Source organism: Conger conger, chromosome 6, assembly GCF_963514075.1.
Source record: "Conger conger chromosome 6, fConCon1.1, whole genome shotgun sequence".
NCBI classification, from domain to species: Eukaryota; Metazoa; Chordata; class Actinopteri; order Anguilliformes; family Congridae; genus Conger; species Conger conger.
In genome coordinates, this window is record NC_083765.1 from 59,085,213 (window position 1) to 59,103,729 (window position 18,517).

The window sequence follows — 18,517 nt, forward strand, 5'->3', positions numbered from 1 at the left end:
AACCAAGTCACATGGTCACTGTTATTTGACTTGACAGGACCGGATAGGCGCAGGCCACACAACAGTGGATCAACCAAGAGCTATGAATCTCGCTTCTTGTGATCTCGAAATCTTGACCACTCCAAACGCTTAGGTTACACGCAATAGCCCAGATGAAACACTTTATTTCGAACAGATTTGCTCATTTACCTGAATGAGGCTACTCATTTTCAGTCGAACAGTAATTGAATACTATCGACGAGCATATTCGACAGGGAATTTTTTAAATTCTGCATCTTACGCAAAATACTTTTTTTTTCTTCGGAAATGGACCTATCACAATTCAGGTTTATTTATTCTTCTGAATTATAGTACGTCCTCTCCTTCAATTGCGATTTCCAAGTTCAATCAAAGCAATTCATTTCTGTTTAATTGATTGAGATGAGCAATCACGTCCACACCGGCATGTAAAAATAGCAAGCTGCAAGCAACGTTATGAATGTAACTAGCCACTATTTCATGCGTTTATTTAAATGTAGCCAACATTCATTCTAATACCCAAACTAAAATGAGCCGTACACAGTGTTTTGCCGGTACGTTTTCTAATTCATAAATTATGAAAATATTTTCACAGTGATAGCCTACTTTCATCTAGTTGTAACGGTAACTCAGATCAAAATCATTAACTCGGGTCTGATTTCGCTTGCAACAGGAATGGCAGCCTATGACATAAGTTCTTATATTAGCAAATATATGGACAACCTATAGGCTACTAAACTCACGTTAACCCTAAAGAAGCAGCGCTATCACTATGTCAACTCCTATTTAATATACAACGAGAAACATTCTGGGAAGACGGCTATCTGAAAAAAGAAACAGCCTATGTCCTACACTAAGGGTGTAGCTGAGTCAACCACACTAATGCAATTGGATAGAGCAGGGGAAAATACACATTAACCTAAAAAAAATATGTATACAGCGACAGCTTAAAGAAGAAAAAAACTAGTTTGTGTCTTTATCTTCCACAATAGCCACGTACCTTACGTCTGCATACTGCTATTTCCGCTGGATTTTCGAACGATCTGCGAAATCCAGTGAAACCCTGTTCACAACGTTTCAATTTAAATATCTAGCTATTTCTCTTATCAGTAGGCTATGCAGCGCTCTCTTTCTCTATCTGTTCTGCAACTGATCCGATGTACCTGTTTTCTGCTGCGTCCCATCGATTTCACCAGTTCTCGGGGCACTCGTGTGGACACAGCAGCTGTTGCCTACTCACACTCTCAGCCAATAGTTTTAGGGACAGAAGCGAGCGTACAGGATACAATTTCTATTGGGGGGGGGGGGGTGCATTAAACTGCGTGTCAGTTCCCTGCTTCCTCTAGTACTGTTTAATTCAACAGGCATTACATGAATAAATATCGTTTCATTATTACGCGATTTTATCCATACAGCAGGTACTAAATAAGGTAATTTTGTCAGAATCGCAAGATTAACTACTATAAAAACCCGAAATTGACATTGTAAAATTAAACATTGAAACCCTACAAGAAAGATGTTGACATATTCAGGCCAATAAAATATTGTGTGGCTTTAAAGTCTTGTGCTTATTATTATTAACGTTACTGCTTATATATATATATATATATATATATATATATATATATATATACATACTTTTGTTTTATGTATGCTACAAGTAAGAGGGGATGTACATAATTATTCCACATGCCACACAAGTCTCAAATATACATTTACATTTACATAAAATCAGCATGTATCAAGATAAGAAATGGAAAAAAATACACACTGCTACATAAAAAAGCAAGGCAGAGTTTTAATCCCAGACTACCAATGAAAGTAGATTTCAAAAGATTATGGAAAAGGAAAGAAATTGTTTCTATAAATGGCATCAGTGCAAACAGTTTATAAGAAGGATTACTAGTATTCTGCCTGATATTACAAAAATCCTCTTGGAACACTGAATCAGGAGGTGAAAGGTCACACAGTGGACTACCCATAGATCTTGCAAATATATCTGTGATGAAGGGAATCCCGCCAAAAACAAAATCACTACCATGTTAATAATGTTAATAAAGCTGCATGGCTAAAATACACAAAAAGCCCCAAACTCTGACAACTTCTCCAAATAAATGTCATTTGAGAGATGGTGGTTTTAGCTCATCATAGCATGCACTGTGTACAGTAACCCAATCTAATCATTTGTGGTATGGCTATACTACCATTTGAAACCTTTAATTTTAGGCTAGGTCAGAACTTTCCCACAAATGTGTGCAGTTTCCATAAACGTGTCTCCTCTTAGATAAACAGTGGCAGGAAGACAAAAAAAGGTGAACAGTACATTAACATTTCTAAGTACATTAGAAATTAAAATAAATGTGGTGGAATGTGGTTTCAGTAACTATCTTTCCAACAGTGAGAATAACATTCAAACAGCCATTTAATTGGTTCAATCACTTGCATAACTTCTAGGTCTTGAACAGAGGTACATTATGTATGATATATTGATGTAGATAAAAATTACATTTCTATACACTCAGTGACCACTTTATTAGGCACTCATGCTGCAATTCTCCCACGATGCTCTGTTGGATTGCGAGCTGGTGACTGTGGAGGGCATTGGAGTACACTGAACTCATTGAGTTGTTTGTGAAACCAACTTGTGATGACATGGCATGGTGCCCTGCTTGAAGTACCTATCAGAAAATAGGTAGACTGTGACCATAAAGGAATTCACATGTGAGCAACAATACTTAGGTAGGCTGTGTCACTTAAACAATATTACATTTGCCCTAAGGGGCCAAGAAAGTACTCCCCACACCACACACCATTACCACACACCACCAGCCTGAACCGTTGAGACAAGGCAGGATGGATCATGGAGCGATGTTGTTTATGCCAAATTCTGACACTGCCATCTGCATGTCGCAGCATAAATTCACCAGACTATGCAACAGCCTTCATCAGTCCAATTTTGGGAAGCTTGTTCCCACTGTAGCCTCAGTTTCCTGTTCTTAGCATACAGGAGTAGAACCCAGTGTGATTTTCTGCTGCTTTAGGTCATCTGCTTCAAGATTCAACCTGTTGTGTGTTAAGAGATGCTGTTCAGAGGGATGCTACCCAAAGCATTTTTGCCCACAGAACTGCCATTCAGTTTTTTTTGTTTTTTGCATCATTCTCTGTAAACTCAAGAGACAGTTGTGTGGGAAAATATCAGGAGATTCTGAAAAAATCAAACCACCGCCGTCAATCATTCCATGGTCAAAGTCACTTAGATCACAATTGTTCTCCCCCCTGATGTTTGGTCTGAATAACAACTAAACCCTTTCACCATGCCTGCAAGTTTGTATGCATTCAGTTGCTGGCACATGATTGGCTGATTAGATATTTGCATTAACGAGCTGGTGCAGAGTTGTACCCAATATAGTGGTCAGTGAGTGCAGTTCTGAGCTGGTAACTGACTGGGTATTGCTGTTTTATTTGAAATCAATCAATTATGTGCCTTCATTGTAAACTTTATTTACATAGCGCCTTCCATGCATGATTGCAGTGCAATGCACTTAACATAAAAAATATTTTTTTAAAGATCAATGAAGAGATGAAATACAACAATAATAAGATATAAAATTGATCATCATAATAGTGATATAAAATTAATAAAATGAAATAAAATACAAAACTGTTATAAAATTGCATACAATTGGGAGCAGGTGGAACTGATCCTTAATGCTTTAACCCATTTTAATAAGTCAAGACTGCATTTCAGCTTCTGTGAGTGTTCGTAACATGCATTCTACTAATGTAATCCCTATATCCACTATAGTTGCATTGTGAAATTAAATACTTTGTTCTAGTTGTATAGTTATTCTTCTTTTATAGAATCTATTATTATTATTATTATTATTATTATTATTATTATTATTATTATTATTTATTTATTCTTTAAATTATTATTATTATTATTATTATTATTATTATTATTATTATTATTATTATTACCTATTGCTCAATCAACAGCATACTACTATAGACGTACATTATGACATATTTGAATTGTAACTGTCTCTTTAAAATTTCTGTATACAGGAAGTGAAATCCGTGTTATGGGAAGGAAACGTCGATGCGGAAGTTTAATTCACTTTAGAGTATCGTGTCTTCAGAGTTTCACCTTTTGGTTTCGGTTTGTTTTTCACACGGTGTCTTCATAACTAACCACAAAACTGACAAAATGTCAGCAAAATGGCTAGAGAGACTTGACCGTCTTTTCCAAAAATACCAGGAATATGTAACGAAGAACCCTTCAGCCACGTCGCATCTGGAAAGCACTGTCCGAACACTTTCGTATCTCATTGCAGGTACTATTTTTAAAAACGGTGAAACGAGAAAGCCGATTTCGTATTAATTGCACGTTGTCAGAAATGGCACCTAATGCCACCTAATATAGTGTATATATTATTAATAATATTAATATTATTTATGCATATTTATTTTAATTGTTTCACCAAAACATTGAACAAGACCTTCTGTGAAAGAAGAAATGTATAATTCAGTGCATTGGCCTGTTCTTTGTGATACACTATTCATTGTGTCAAAGGTATGGATATATGCATACATACATACTTTTGACGCAAGGAATGATTACTAAAACCACGTCCTCTGAAATAATTATGCCCACAAAATGCATTTAAAAACATGTTATACAAACATGTACGGTATAAGGGTTATAACCTGTGCTGCTGTTTTTGTTGCAGGTCGGTTTTCTGACTCCCATGAACTCTCTGCGCTAGGTAAGCAGTGCTCTCTCAAAGACTTCAGAATTCCCAAGCAGGTGGATTGCAGGCTTAGACCCTAACGGGTGTTCTTGATACTGTGCACTCGCAGTATACGTGATGAACTCTGGCACCGTTTTTTAATACATACAAGGTCAGGTGTTTTACCTACATCTGAAATGCTATTGGCCGAGCAGCCGTAATTAAACTTGTGACTTCTTGCTTACTGTACTCTGTAGAGCCTCAATACCTCTGAGCTTTAAGGTAGTGTGCGCTGCTTTGTCCTTCAGTGTATTCCGCCTCCAACCTGCTGGTCCTGCTGAATGATGGGATATTGCGCCGGGGTCAGAGCCGAGCTCTTCCTGCGGTGAGTGCAGCTGTTTAAAGTTGTCAGGTGGGGAATTATTTAGCCTCGGGGCTAATGGAGACTTTTGTTTCCAGATTGTCTCAGCTGGAAGATCGCCGTGGCGAGGCCCTCTGTTTTGCCAACATTTCATGTTATTCTTTTCTGTAGCTCTGATCTGGGGCTCGCGTCACGATTTTTACTGTGCATTTGTCAGGAAATGGAGCTACATAGGAATATGTGGTGGGGGCAGTCCTGATCACCAGTCCTGTCTGCTTACTACACTATGTATACCAGTGGATATGGTAGTGCAAATTGAGTTATAGTCATTATTTTTTGTTTCACTTGCTAATTGTTATTGCTATTATGCACATACAACATTTATAACCCTGAAAGTCACCCTGGAGGACACTGGCAAAAGAACAGAAAAACAACATGCACAATGAAACACAATATTACATGAAACTACAAGACATGAGTGATTCATTCTGTCTGGGCACTGAGCACCGAGTAAAATGATTAGGTATCATGCCATCCAAATATGAAACCGGTTCAACATATACAGTGCCCTCCATAATGTTTGGGACAAAGACCCATAGCACCCACAGTGCTATGTACTGGAACAAACCTACACTGAACCTCTGATGCTTGAAGATGATTTCTTTATCATTATCATTTGTCTATAAGCCTTTCTCGTGGCCAATCTGCCATTCCTGAAGCCTCTTTATTTTCTAGCCTAATCTTAAATCAAAATGTATTTATATAGTGTACTTTATTTATAATAATAACTTATTGTGCATTCACTAATGGCACAACAGCTCTTTCGGTATTCCTGCCTGGAAGGTTAGCTAAAATACCTATGGACAGTCTCACAAATTTCCCAGAAGTATTTTAAAATAATCATCAATAATAATCAGCAATATCGTGATGATACTGAAGAACTGTGCTCACAGTGAATGGGAAAAGTGACACGTATCCCATTAATACGCGTGACGTTGTCATCAGCAAATTTATATTGGGTTTATACGGGGCTGCTTAGGCCTAATTTGTGAAACCAAAAATATTGGAGAGCCTATAGCTTGTGAAGGATTTTAGTATGGAGATGACCTGGTAGTAGTTATGCTCTTTTTAAAGATACAGGTCTGTAACAGCACAGGAAAGCTCACAGGTTTTGTAGTTGGAAAACATCCCCCTATGGAGCACATGTCTTCATATACACTCAGTGAGCACTTTATTAGGTATTTATTAGACTTATTTTTTAGACTTAATAAGTCTTTTGCTGTTGTAGCCTATCCAATTCGATGTTTGATGCATTATGTGTTCAGAGATGCTCTTCTGCACTGTTGTAATGTGTTGGTATTTGCATTACTGTCGCCTTCTTGACAGCTTTGACCAGTCTCTCTCATTAACACGATGCTTTTGCACGCAGAACTGCTGCTCACTGAATGCTGTTTGTTTTGCGCACCATTCTCTGCAAACTCTAGAGACTGTCATGCGTGAAAAACCGATGAGATTAGCGGTTTCTGAGATACTCAAACCACCCTGTCTGACATCAACAATCAAGGTCACATAGTTCACATTTTGTTCACATCCTGATGGTTGATGTGAACATTAACTGAAGCTCCTGACTCTACATGGTTGTATGCATTGCACTGCTAGGTGTAATAAAGTGAAAATGTTCCTAATAAAGTGCTCGGTGAGTGTATACATCATCTCATCATCTCAGGGGGAATACCTTTACTCACAAAATCAATATGAGCAATATCCAACAGCACTGGTCAGGCCAACATTTAATAGCTTTATAGAACTGCTTATTCTGAAAAAATCAAACCACCCCCATCAATCCGATCACGGTCCACACTTAGATCACATTTGTTCCCCATTCTGACATTTGGTCTGAAAAACAGCTGAACCTCTTGACCCCACCTGCATGCGTTTATGTATTTAGTTGCTGCTACATGATTGGCTGATTGAATATTTGCATTAACAGGTGTATAGACAGGAAGAAGAATCTTCTGTATAATAGGTACGACTGTAAGAGGCCTCTCTGTTTTCTGAGGGTTTTATGAAGTTAAAGAAATAAACAACACTGCCATCTTGCTGCAGCTTTAAAAAAAAGAAGAAAAAAAACTTGAATTTGAATTTGGAAAAATGTAGTCTTTTAAAAATAATGTAATTTAATTCCACAGACCTCTATGCTTAAAAAGTAATTTGGCTGTGGCAATCTTTGCCATTGGATGGAAAAAATGTCCTTCGTTGCTCAGGAAAATATTTGTGTGTGTATATGCCTGCCTGAATGTGTGTGTTTTCTACTAGTTTGTTTTAGTTTGTATATCATTTCATATTGTGAGAAGAATAGGTTTAATAAGCTAAGGCTTCAGCCTATACCTTTTATTAATTGCATTATTGTCTTGATGCGTTGATTTATCGTTGTATTTTGTTGTTGTAACAAAATACAACATTTCTTCACATTGTTACTATTGTTTTAAGGACCAAAATAAAACAATAACTACAGAGATTGTGTGCGCTTTCTTCCAGTCTCTGTCTGAGCAGAGGCTGCTCACCTGGCTGTCGGTGCTGGAGTACCTGGAGGTCTTCATTGAGCTGGGTGCCAGCAGGCTGTGGGGGGAAGTGGGCCGATGGCTGGTCATCGTCCTCCTCCAGATCAGCAAGTAAGGACCTCTTCTCCTTCACCGTGGCCTGGCCTGGGCTCTCGGACCCCTGTGAGAACTGACATTAATCAGGCAGGCCAGCGTCAGAACTGACATTAATCAGGCAGGCCAGCGTCATCGATTCTGGGCCTGTTCACTGGTTCCAGTTAATTCACACGTGTCCATCAGACTACTACAGCCCTCGTCCAGACCATAAAGCATAATGCTTATTCAAGCCAACACAAATCGTTTTAGGTCACACTTACACTTACACACTACAATAATGTACAGGAATTGGCATTAGCTAATGTAGTTGTTAACATGAATGAATTGATGTACAAATACATTCATAAGCTAACTAGAGCAGTGATCCTCACTCCTGGTCCTGGATAGCTGTAGGGTCTGCTGGTTTTCATTTTCACCTTCATTTCAGCAACTCATTCAGATCCAAAAACCAGGTTTAATTGACCCATTAAGTGCTGAGTAATAATGAAAGCCAGCACACTGTATTATTTACATGAATATTTATACGTTAGCGAACATAGGATGAACATATTGCATAAGTTAACCATTGTCAAATACATGAACTGTTTCTTTTTTAATTCCAATATGAATTAGCATTAACTAATGTAGTTGTTAATGTGATGTAATTATGTTCATATACATAAACAAACGTTGTGCAGAGTGAACTATGAGAAGTTAGTTAGCAACTACATTAGTTAATGCCAGTTCAGGTAACCTTATTTTAAAGTGTTACCATGTTTTCCTTACCATGTTCTCTAGTTCTCTCTCTCTTTATTGGCAGTTGGTTGAAATGGCCTAATTAAGACTAGGGCAGCCTGTAGCCGAGTGGAAGGTTGGTGGTTCAAGCCCCGGTTTAGCCACGATAACCGTATTGTCCCTTAGTCTAATCAACTGTCGCTTTGGACAAAAAGTGTCAGCTAAATAACAAATGATTTATTTGATTGTTATAAGACAATGGAAATGAGTGATTATGGACAATGGATGACTGAAGGAACTGGGTTCAGCACCTGAGATTTTTTGGAGCAGGGTTTACCCCCCTGCTCACTCTTTCACACGTTGGCCTCATGCATTAATTAATCCACAGTTTATAGGAACCGGTAAACCCTTATAATGTGCTGTTATCGGGTGAAAAAGTCATTAATTTTATTGAGTGCGAAGGGAGATTACCCTGAAGTATAATTTAATTTGTTACGGGCTGCCTTTATTTCATTTCAAAGCCTTCATTATTGAAATGAAGCCCACATTTGGATCAGTAATGAAGACACCTGCAATTCAAAGTACTATTCAGTCCGAAAGATTTCAGACTTCAGACTACAGAAACTTCTATGCAGTAATTTAGTTTTATCGTAGTATAAAGTGTGCATTGGGCTTGTACAGGGTCTGGGTGGCACAGATGCAGAAATAGCCAACTTAGAATTAGGGAGAAATTTTAAGGAGGGGGAAAAAAAGGAACATGTCGGTCTGGTAATTAAAGGGAAAGGCATAATTCATGGATATGCTAGTCTGTAGGTCTTTATTACTTTTGCATATTCATGTCTGGTTCTGGCCATAAAATGTCTTTTTATGACAGAGCAGAGGATCACGTTGAAAGTTGGCAAAGTTGAGAAGTTGGTAGCAAAATTTATGCGGCTGGCTTGGTCGGGTGTGTGCGCGTGCATGTGTGTGTGCATGTAGTTGTGTTGTCCGAATTTTCTGATCTCGCCTGAGCTACACTAACATCTGTTTGCACATCAGTAATTATTACTTTCATAAGAATATACAATCAGTGAGCACTTCATTAGGTAGACTTATTCTTTTAGATTTATTAAGTCTTCTGCTGCTGTAGCCTATCCAGTTAAGAGGTTTGACGCATTGTGTGTTCAGTTGTGTCTGCATACCACTGTTGTAATGTGTGGTTATTTGCCTTACTGTCATCTTCCTGTCAGCTTTGACCAGTCTGGTCCTTCTCCTCTGACCTCTCTCATTAACAAGGCATTTCTGCCCGCAGAACTGCTGCTCACTTTTCGCACCATTCTCTGCAAGCTCAAGAGACTAGTGTGCTTGAAAATCCCAGGAGAGATACTCAAGCCACCCTCTCTACCACTAACAATCAATGTCTCTTAGATCACATTTTTTCCCCATTCTGGTGGTTGATGTGAACATTAACTGAAGCTCTTGACCTGTATCAGCATGATTTTATGCATTGCACATCTGCCCCACGATTAGCTGATTAGATAATCGCATAAATAATAAAGTGCTCGGTGAGTGTATACATCATCTCCTCATCTCAGGGGGAACACCTTCACAAAATCAACATGAGCAATGTCCAACCAGCACTGGTCACTGAACATTCAAGACAACATTTAATGGCTTAATAGATTAGACTGCTTGTTTCTCCATTTTGAACAGCTAGCAATCTGTTGAATGTTTTTTTATTGAAGCATATTAAATATTGGTCACCCAAAGGCAAATATGCAAAAATAGCAACCTTCAAGCTTTAACCCAAATGTGTATATGCCTAGTCTGAAGATCGCATTAATGTAACTTCTCCTAATTGTGTACTTCTCCTGAACTAGCAGCATAAACCCAAAACCAAATTGGTTGCTAGGACAGAGCTCACTACAACAACAGCGAAGGTAGTGCTGTTAATTTGCCAACGTGGGCGAACACACATTTGCACTTTATGCACAGGTACACATAATTACAGTACACTCTGCATAAACCTTGTCGTACTTATCTTCCAGTGGGGAGGGCAATGTTTATCGTCGAGAGCCAGCTGTCAACAGACTTTATGATTTGGGAACTACTTAAGTCAAGGATAAATATGACATTACAAACAAGTCTGTTCTGGCGAGAAAAAAAAAAATCACAATTTGCAAACATTTCGCAGTTGTTGAACACAATGTAATAATGCTTGTGAATAATCCAGAATTACATAAATACAAAACAGCCTGTATTTGCTCTGCGCTGTCGCAGCTGTTATCTTTCATTATGTTGGGAACACTTTGTACCGAGGCCTGGAGTTCGAGCAGGCACAGCGTGGATTCATTTACTTTCGTATTACGCCGCGCGAGAGCGGCTAATCATTAGCGCTTAATATCTGCCCAGGCTTCTGTTAGCGCAGTGGCGACCGTTAGCACTGCTGCAGCCATAGAGGATTAGCAGGTCCCTCCACTGTCCCGGTATCGCTGTGTCAGTGATTTCTCCTGTCGCGGTGAAATGAGGGATGGAGGCCGTTTCCAGCGCCCTGGCTGAATTGCTGTGTGGGCGAGGGTGAGGTGTAATAAGTCTCGCTCTCCTTCAGAGCCATCCTGAGAATCCTGCTGCTGTTCTGGTACAAGTCCGGGATCCAGACATCTCCACCCATCCTCCCCTTGGACAGAGAGAGGCATCTCAGAAGCTTGGGTAAGAAGCAGGATTCACCTCTGCAGTTCTACAGTTCTGTTCATCTTTAATGTGGGTTTTTCTGAAGTTGTGATGGTTGTAGAGATGTGAATAAAAGCTATACCACCACTTTAAAATAAACTTACATCTGTTAACCCTTATGGCCAGGAAACAACAGCATACTGCTTTGGAGTTTCCTCTCAATGGCTTCGCCCTCTACCCCCTCCTCACTCCCACCATACATTCCTATCCTATAGACTAACGCCCAACATGGTCTAATCAGACCTTCCTGTCCATACGCAGGGAAGGAGAAGAGGAGAAAGATTAGTTCATAGTACACTAGGGCCCACTGACCCTCCATTGAGGAACTGCACAGCTGTGCTTGTGGCCTGATAGGCTCCCAGGGAAAGTTGTTTAACATTCGCCTGGAAGAAGAAAAACACAGCCATCCAAGTCCATTAGGAAAACTCTTAATAGATGGTAAGATAATCACAGGCATGTCCTGAATGGGGGAAAAAAGAACCCTGCTGTTGGCCCTTGAGCAAGGCCCTTAACCCAAAAACTGCTTTACCCCGCTCTCTCTCTCTCTCTCTCTCGCCCAACTGGCAACTGTTCTCCCAGGGCATCCTTGCAAAAGAGAACATGTTCTCAATAGATCTCCCCAGGTAAAATGAAGGATTAGAAAAAAAATATTACTGTGCATAGGAGAAGTGACCCGTATTCTGTTAAGGCTGCCATCAGCAAATTTGAAAGTAAACTGACTGAGGCAATGATGTCTGCTGGAATCCTCTTCTACATGAATATATTTTTGGTCTAAATTTATACCAAGGAAATGAACTATTGAGAACTAGCAGAATAAGGTGTGTTTAAATTACAGTTTAATAAAGGACGGTTTGTGTCTGGTTTTGCCCAAAATCCCACTGTGTGAAACACGGTAGTTCTAATCGATTGTGCCGTGATGAAGTATTGGCACTAATGTGTGTGGGCATAAATGGAAATTAGCAATGGATAAATTCCGTACAGACATTAGGAAGTATTCTTTCCACACAGAGTGGCCACTGTGTGGAATAGCTTGCCAGGACATGTAGTGGAGGCAGAAACACTGGGGGTTTTCCAGACCATGATGGGGAAACTAAGCAGTAGGTATACTTTAGTGGTAGGAAAAGGCAAGCTTTGCTGGGCTGAATTATCATCATTATGTTATGTTACACTCAAGCGTAGCCGCAGTGGTAATGCACTTCTGCTCTGTTAGCAGTAACAGCCTCTGTTCAAATGGACAGATTGGACATGAATGTTTTTCTGCAGATGAGGAGAGTGAAGGTGCAGAGATGGAGCCCACCTTCGTGGGGCAGCGATCCGGAAGGGTGGTGCGGCCGCTGAGCGGTGGTAAGAACCCCCCAAACCCCCTCTTTCATTGTGGTGTGCTTTGAGGTGGTTGGCCAAAACTGCTTTCAGCATATGGGGGTGACATTAGACATAATCTGGCAATCGGAGGGTTGCTGGCTCAGTCCCCCAGCCTGGGTGTGTTGAAGTGTCCCTGAGCACAACGCCTAACCCCTAAATTCTCCCTTTGAGCTGATTGGTGCCTTTGCATGGCAGCCTTTCACACTTGGTGTGTGAGAGGCATTAATGGTAAAGTGCTGTGGATGAAAGCCCTATATAAATGCACATTTACCTTATACCCCAGAGCCCGCCCTGCACACCCGTCTGTGGGGAGCCCCTCGGCAGGAGAGGAGGAGGGGCAGGCCCCAGGAGGACCCGCACCCAGCCTCCACTCCGCTGGGTCTGCAGGAGACTATCGCTGAGTCTATGTTCATCAGCCGACCGCTGGTCCACTGTATCCTCGCCCGCTCAAACAGCCACTGGCTCTGCGTACCGACTGCTTTCACAGCTTCAAATGTTTTTACCCGCACTGCGAAAAGTGACTTAACAAGACTTGAGATCTTTTAGAAAAAATATGCTTGTCTTAAGTGTCCAAATTCCAAGTAGTAAAAGTCCTGTTGGAGGGCTATAAATGTGAGAATCGTCCGACATGAGCAGTGAACACACAGGAGTGCCACAGACTCACAGAAAAAATGCATTGATAAGACTGATAATGGGATTGATTTGATCGACACCCATTGACTAGATTAGGGGATCCATTAGTTTTACACGCATTTAATCATCTCAGAATTACCCATTAAAAGTTATCTCAAGACTGACTGTCTAGCATTTCAAATGTTGACAGGGTTTCGGCAGCAGGCTTTGTCAGGCAGCCATCTTGTCATTTTTTTCACCTGCATAAAGCTCCCATGGCTGTGGAGGGCTTTGTTTGTGGATGTGGCTTTCTTTCCTTCACACACTCCTATCAAAGTGCTCTGCCTCCGGCTTTGTGGGAGGAAATCGTGGAAGCCCTGGCTCATTTCGGCTCTCTTGGAAGTAACAAGGTAATGGCAGCCTCTCAGGTAGCTGTGGGCTGAAGGCATTCCGCAGAGCTCCGTGTTACCCACGGCACACAATGTACTTCTGCTGTGTACACACACACTCACACACACATGCACACACACACTCACAGAATGTACCCTCTGCTGTGTACACACACACTCACACACACATGCACACACACACTCACAGAATGTACCCTCTGCTGAGTACACACACACACACACACACACACACACACACACACTCTCACATAATGTACTTCTGCTGTGTACACACATACACACACACACACACTCTCACAGAATGTACCCTCTGCTGTGTACACATACATACACACACACACACACACACTCTCACAGAATGTACCCTCTGCTGTGTACACATACACACACACACACACACACACACACACACTCTCACAGAATGTATCCTCTGCTGTGTACACATACACACACACACACACACACACACACTCTCACAGAACATACCCTCTGCTGTGTACACACACACACACTCTAACAGGACTCTGCTGTTTACAGTGGAGTGTGTGTGTTGGAGTAGTGGAACGCTGTTTATCTTCCCCCAGTTTTACACACACACACACACACACACATTCACTCTTAACAGGACGTACCCTCTGTGCTGTGTACAGTGGAGTGTTTGTAGTGGAGTAGTGTAACGCTGTTTATCTTCCCCCAGGTTTATGCACACACACACACACACACTCTCTAACAGGATGTACCCTCTGTGCTGTGTACAGTGGAGTGTTTGTAGTGGAGTAGTGTAACGCTGTTTATCTTCCCCCAGGTTTATGCACACACACACACACACACTCTCTAACAGGATGTACCCTCTGTGCTGTGTACAGTGGAGTGTGTGTGGTAGAGTAGTGTGACGCTGTTTATCTTCCCACAGTTTTACACACACACACACACACACACACATACACAAACTCTCTCTAACAGGATGTACCCTCTGCTGTGTGTGGGGGAGTAGTGTAACGCTGTTTATCTTCCCCCAGTTTTACACACACACACACACACACTCTCTAACAGGACGTACCCCCTGTCCTGTGTACAGTGGAGTAGTGTAACGCTATTTATCTTCCCCCAGCTTCGGCCTCATGAGTGAAACGAAGTCTCTGAATGGTCCGGAGCGAGCGGAGATGAGACGCAGAGCGCTACTGCTCTGCTTCTACCTGCTCAGATCCCCCTTCTACGACCGATACTCTGAGTAAGAGCCTGTGTGTGCTTCTATGACCGATACTCTGAGTAAGAGCCTGTGTGTGCTTCTATGACCGATACTCTGAGTAAGAGCCTGTGTGTGCTTCTATGACCGATACTCTGAGTAAGAGCCTGTGTGTGCTTCTATGACCGATACTCTGAGTAAGAGCCTGTGTGTGTGAGAGTGAGAGTGTGAGTGAGTGTGAGTGTGTGTGAGTGTGAGTGAGTGTGTGTGAGAGAGTGAGTGAGAGAGTGTGTGTGAGTGTGAGTGAGTGTGTGAGAGTGAGTGAGAGTGAGTGAGAGAGTGAGTGTGTGAGTGAGTGTGTGAGTGAGTGAATGAGTGAGTGAGAGTGAGTGAGTGTGTGAGAGTGAGTGAGTGAGTGAGTGTGAGTGAGAGAGTGTGTGTGAGTGTGAGTGAGTGAGTGAGTGTGAGTGAGTGAGAGAGTGAGTGAGAGAGTGAGTGTGTGTGAGTGTGAGTGAGTGTGTGAGAGTGAGTGAGTGAGAGTGTGAGTGAGTGAGTGAGTGAGTGAGTGAGTGAGTGAGTGAGTGAGTGAGTGAGTGAGTGTGTGTGAGTGAGTGAGAGTGAGAGCATCTCCGTTGCTCTGATTCTCTCTGACTGGACATCGGTCCTCATTCTTCTGTCCCTAATTGGAAAGGTGTGCAATTTGAGTAACGTATTCAAGATTATTATGTTGCTCTTAACTTCCGTATTGACTGTTGCTGGATAATTTAAAGACGCCTTAACCTCTTGCACCTTTGAGAAAGGCAGGCGTCTGAGGCAGACACAGCTAAAGCACCGCGCCTGCCACCACATTTCTTCATTCATTCCCCCCAGTATCTGTCTCTGGAAAAGATAGGTCATTACTGGGATTCATTTAGTCTAATCTGCAGCAGTGATACAGTTGTCCTGTTGAACAAAGTGGTTGTACAAAGTGGTCTGTACTAATTTATGCTAATGTGCAGTAAAGCTGTGCTAATGTAAATAATCCAGTGAAATGTTGCAAATCTTTGTGCACGATTATCAATGTGAGGCATACATTACAACCATCATAATCTTCAGGTTTACAATATTACGTGAAAACTTTGGCAAGTATTTTCATAGGCAGATGGAGTCTTATTGAAAACACACTTCAGTAAGCGTATAGATTGGCACTGGGGGGGACGTGGGGGTCACAGTGGTATATTTCAGCGCAGTTGACAGCCCTCTGGAATGTAAAGCATTTGGGAGAACAGGGTATTAATAGACACGTCTGCCATCTTTTCAGCTTTCATCACATTTCATTCTATTTATACAGGACAAAGATTCTGTTTCTGCTCAGATTTCTCACAGACCAAATACCAGGTTTTGGATTCCTCACACGTGAGTATAAATCATTGCAGCGCCCCTCTCAAAACAGCTGACTTTTTTTTTTTAAGCACAACATCTGTAAGACTGTGCATATTACTTTGATTGAGCATTTAAAAAGGCCAGTTTATGCATTGGTCATTCGGTGTTATGCGTATCCTCTGGGTGTTTAAAGAGAAGGCAATTTTGTGCATTGGTCATTCGGTGTTATGTGTGTACTCAGGGTGTTTAAAGAGAAGGCCATTTTGTGCATTGGTCATTCAGTGTTATGTGTGTACTCAGGGTGTTTAAAGAGAAGGCCATTTTGTGCATTGGTCATTCAGTGTTATGTGTGTACTCAGGGTGTTTAAAGAGAAGGCCATTTTGTGCATTGGTCATTCAGTGTTATGTGTGTACTCAGGGTGTTTAAAGAGAAGGCCATTTTGTGCATTGGTCATTCAGTGTTATGTGTGTACTAAGTGTGTTTAAAGAGAAGGGAATTTCATGCATTGATCATTCAATCTTAAGCCTATCCTCAGGCTGTTTAAATAGAAGGTAATTTTGTGCATTGCTCATTCGGTATTATGTGTTTTCAGGGTGCTTAAAGAGAAGGCCAGTTTCTGGATTGGTCATTCAGTGTTTTGCGTATCTCCTCAGGGTGTTTAAAGAGAAGGGCATTTTCTGGATTGGTCTTTCGGTGTTATGCGTATCCTCAGGGTGTTTAAAGAGAAGGGCATTTTCTGGATTGCTCATTCATTATTATGTGTGTTTTCAGGGTGCTTAAAGAGAAGGCCATTTTCTGGATTGGTCATTTGGTGTTATGCGTATCCTCAAGGTGTAAAGAGAAGGCCATTTTCTGTGTTGGTCATTTGGCGTTATGCGTATCCTCAAGGTGTTTAAAGAGAAGGCCATTTTCTGTGTTGGTCATTTGGTGTTATGCGTATCCTCAAGGTGTTTAAAGAGAAGGCCATTTTCTGGATTGGTCATTCGGTGTTATGTGTTTCCGCAGGTCCTCTGATGGACTACCTCCCAGTCTGGCAGAAGATTTACTTTTACAATTGGGGGTGAGATCATCGCATATGGATGTGTTACACAAGGAAAAAAGGCTTCAGAGGAAGATGAACCATGCATGATGGGATATCCCAGTATACATCTCTGCCAGCAGTTTGGTTTTTTCAAAGAAAAACTCACAACCTCCACAAAACTGTTTGTAAAAATATAATGCGTCTGACTAAATTGTGAACAACCTCATCTATGTTTTACTTTTCAATTGAGTCACTGCGGTAGGTATCCATTACATCGAAAGGACATTATATTAATTATATTAGATTCCTATTTATTGTGATTTCTTTTTGGGGGATAATCCTTTTGGATACATTTTACATTTTTCTTTTTGTCCTGACGTCAGTTGTCATATTCGTCATACTTTTGAGTGTTCCTTAAATAGTAAGTATTATTTACCCTGCAGTTATTACTGTGTAATGAAAGATATCTCCTGCATTAAACAAGCAGGTACCAGCATGTCTCTGATTGTAGTTTTCTGTGAGTGAGTCGGCTGCCCTGATGAAGTGCGCGGGCACTGGGCTGGCACGCACTAGCGGGCTGGCTACCCGTCCGTGCCCCCGTTTCATTCAGGCACTCTCTCAGAGGATGGGCGCACGAGGCACGGATATAACTGTGAATTAAATGATCTGACAATATTGAGAATTCCTGCGCTAATGGGTATTGTACATCCCACCAGACACTCACGTTATGATTTTAATGAGCCATTTCCATAGGGTCTTGGCACTAATTGGACCCAGCTGGTAATTTATGGAGGTTTGTGAAAATGGCTTTTGTTAATACAAGGAACATATAAAAGTTGTGAAGGCTTTTTGGGAAAAGGTTAAGAGATCCTGAAGAATCAAGACCGTTTTATTATTATGGGGGTATGTAATTGTCTATGATTTTGTAAATCTTGTAAAAAAATTTGTAAAACCTTTCAATAAATCTCAAAATGATCAGATGTATTGGTACGTTTTCCCATAACTTTTTGTTCTTTGCCTGCTTGTGGTGTTATATACGAGACTTGAGAAGTCATACATTAGTCCTGTGCAAATTCAGGAATTAATGTTGAAGCACACTTTACACTATGGGCACCTTCATGTAGCATACCTCAATACCTGAATGTTTTACGTGAAATGTTTGCATTTGCTGAAAGCCTCAAAAGTCAGGTAAGTAAATTGATGAGCCCTAACACTAACATCAGCCTGCTCTCCATCAAGGTATCAGCCACGGATAACATCTACTACACGTCAAACACCATATGCTCACCACTGGGCAGATTGTTTAATATTCAAATCTTTCAAATAATTAATCTTGAAAGTAGTTAACAGTAAAGTGTATTGCCAATTTTG

The 18,517-nt window shown here is 41.0% G+C and overlaps 2 protein-coding genes across 4 annotated transcripts in view; one reads left to right on the forward strand and one right to left on the reverse strand.

Annotated features, from left to right (window-relative positions):
- Positions 1-1,255, reverse strand: part of large2 (LARGE xylosyl- and glucuronyltransferase 2) — a 178,778-nt gene extending 177,523 nt beyond the window's left edge. For 2 of the 3 annotated variants that reach the window (XM_061245634.1, XM_061245632.1), the window contains exon 1: positions 1,019-1,153. The gene's annotated coding sequence lies outside the window, so the exon portion shown is untranslated. Of the gene's footprint in view, positions 1-1,018; positions 1,154-1,181 lie in introns of those variants that run through there. The other variant, XM_061245633.1, reaches the window with a different exon arrangement.
- A 2,855-nt stretch (positions 1,256-4,110) lies between these two features.
- On the forward strand, positions 4,111-18,130 carry LOC133130794 (peroxisomal membrane protein PEX16-like). The gene is made up of 11 exons (XM_061245638.1): positions 4,111-4,355; positions 4,752-4,787; positions 5,060-5,136; positions 7,651-7,784; positions 11,071-11,171; positions 12,456-12,536; positions 12,838-12,987; positions 13,504-13,576; positions 14,688-14,807; positions 16,093-16,157; positions 17,131-18,130. The coding sequence occupies exons 1-11, from the start codon at positions 4,229-4,231 to the stop codon at positions 17,187-17,189; spliced, it is 1,023 nt and encodes a 340-aa protein (XP_061101622.1). The 5' UTR covers positions 4,111-4,228; the 3' UTR covers positions 17,190-18,130.
- Positions 18,131-18,517: the final 387 nt, after the last annotated feature.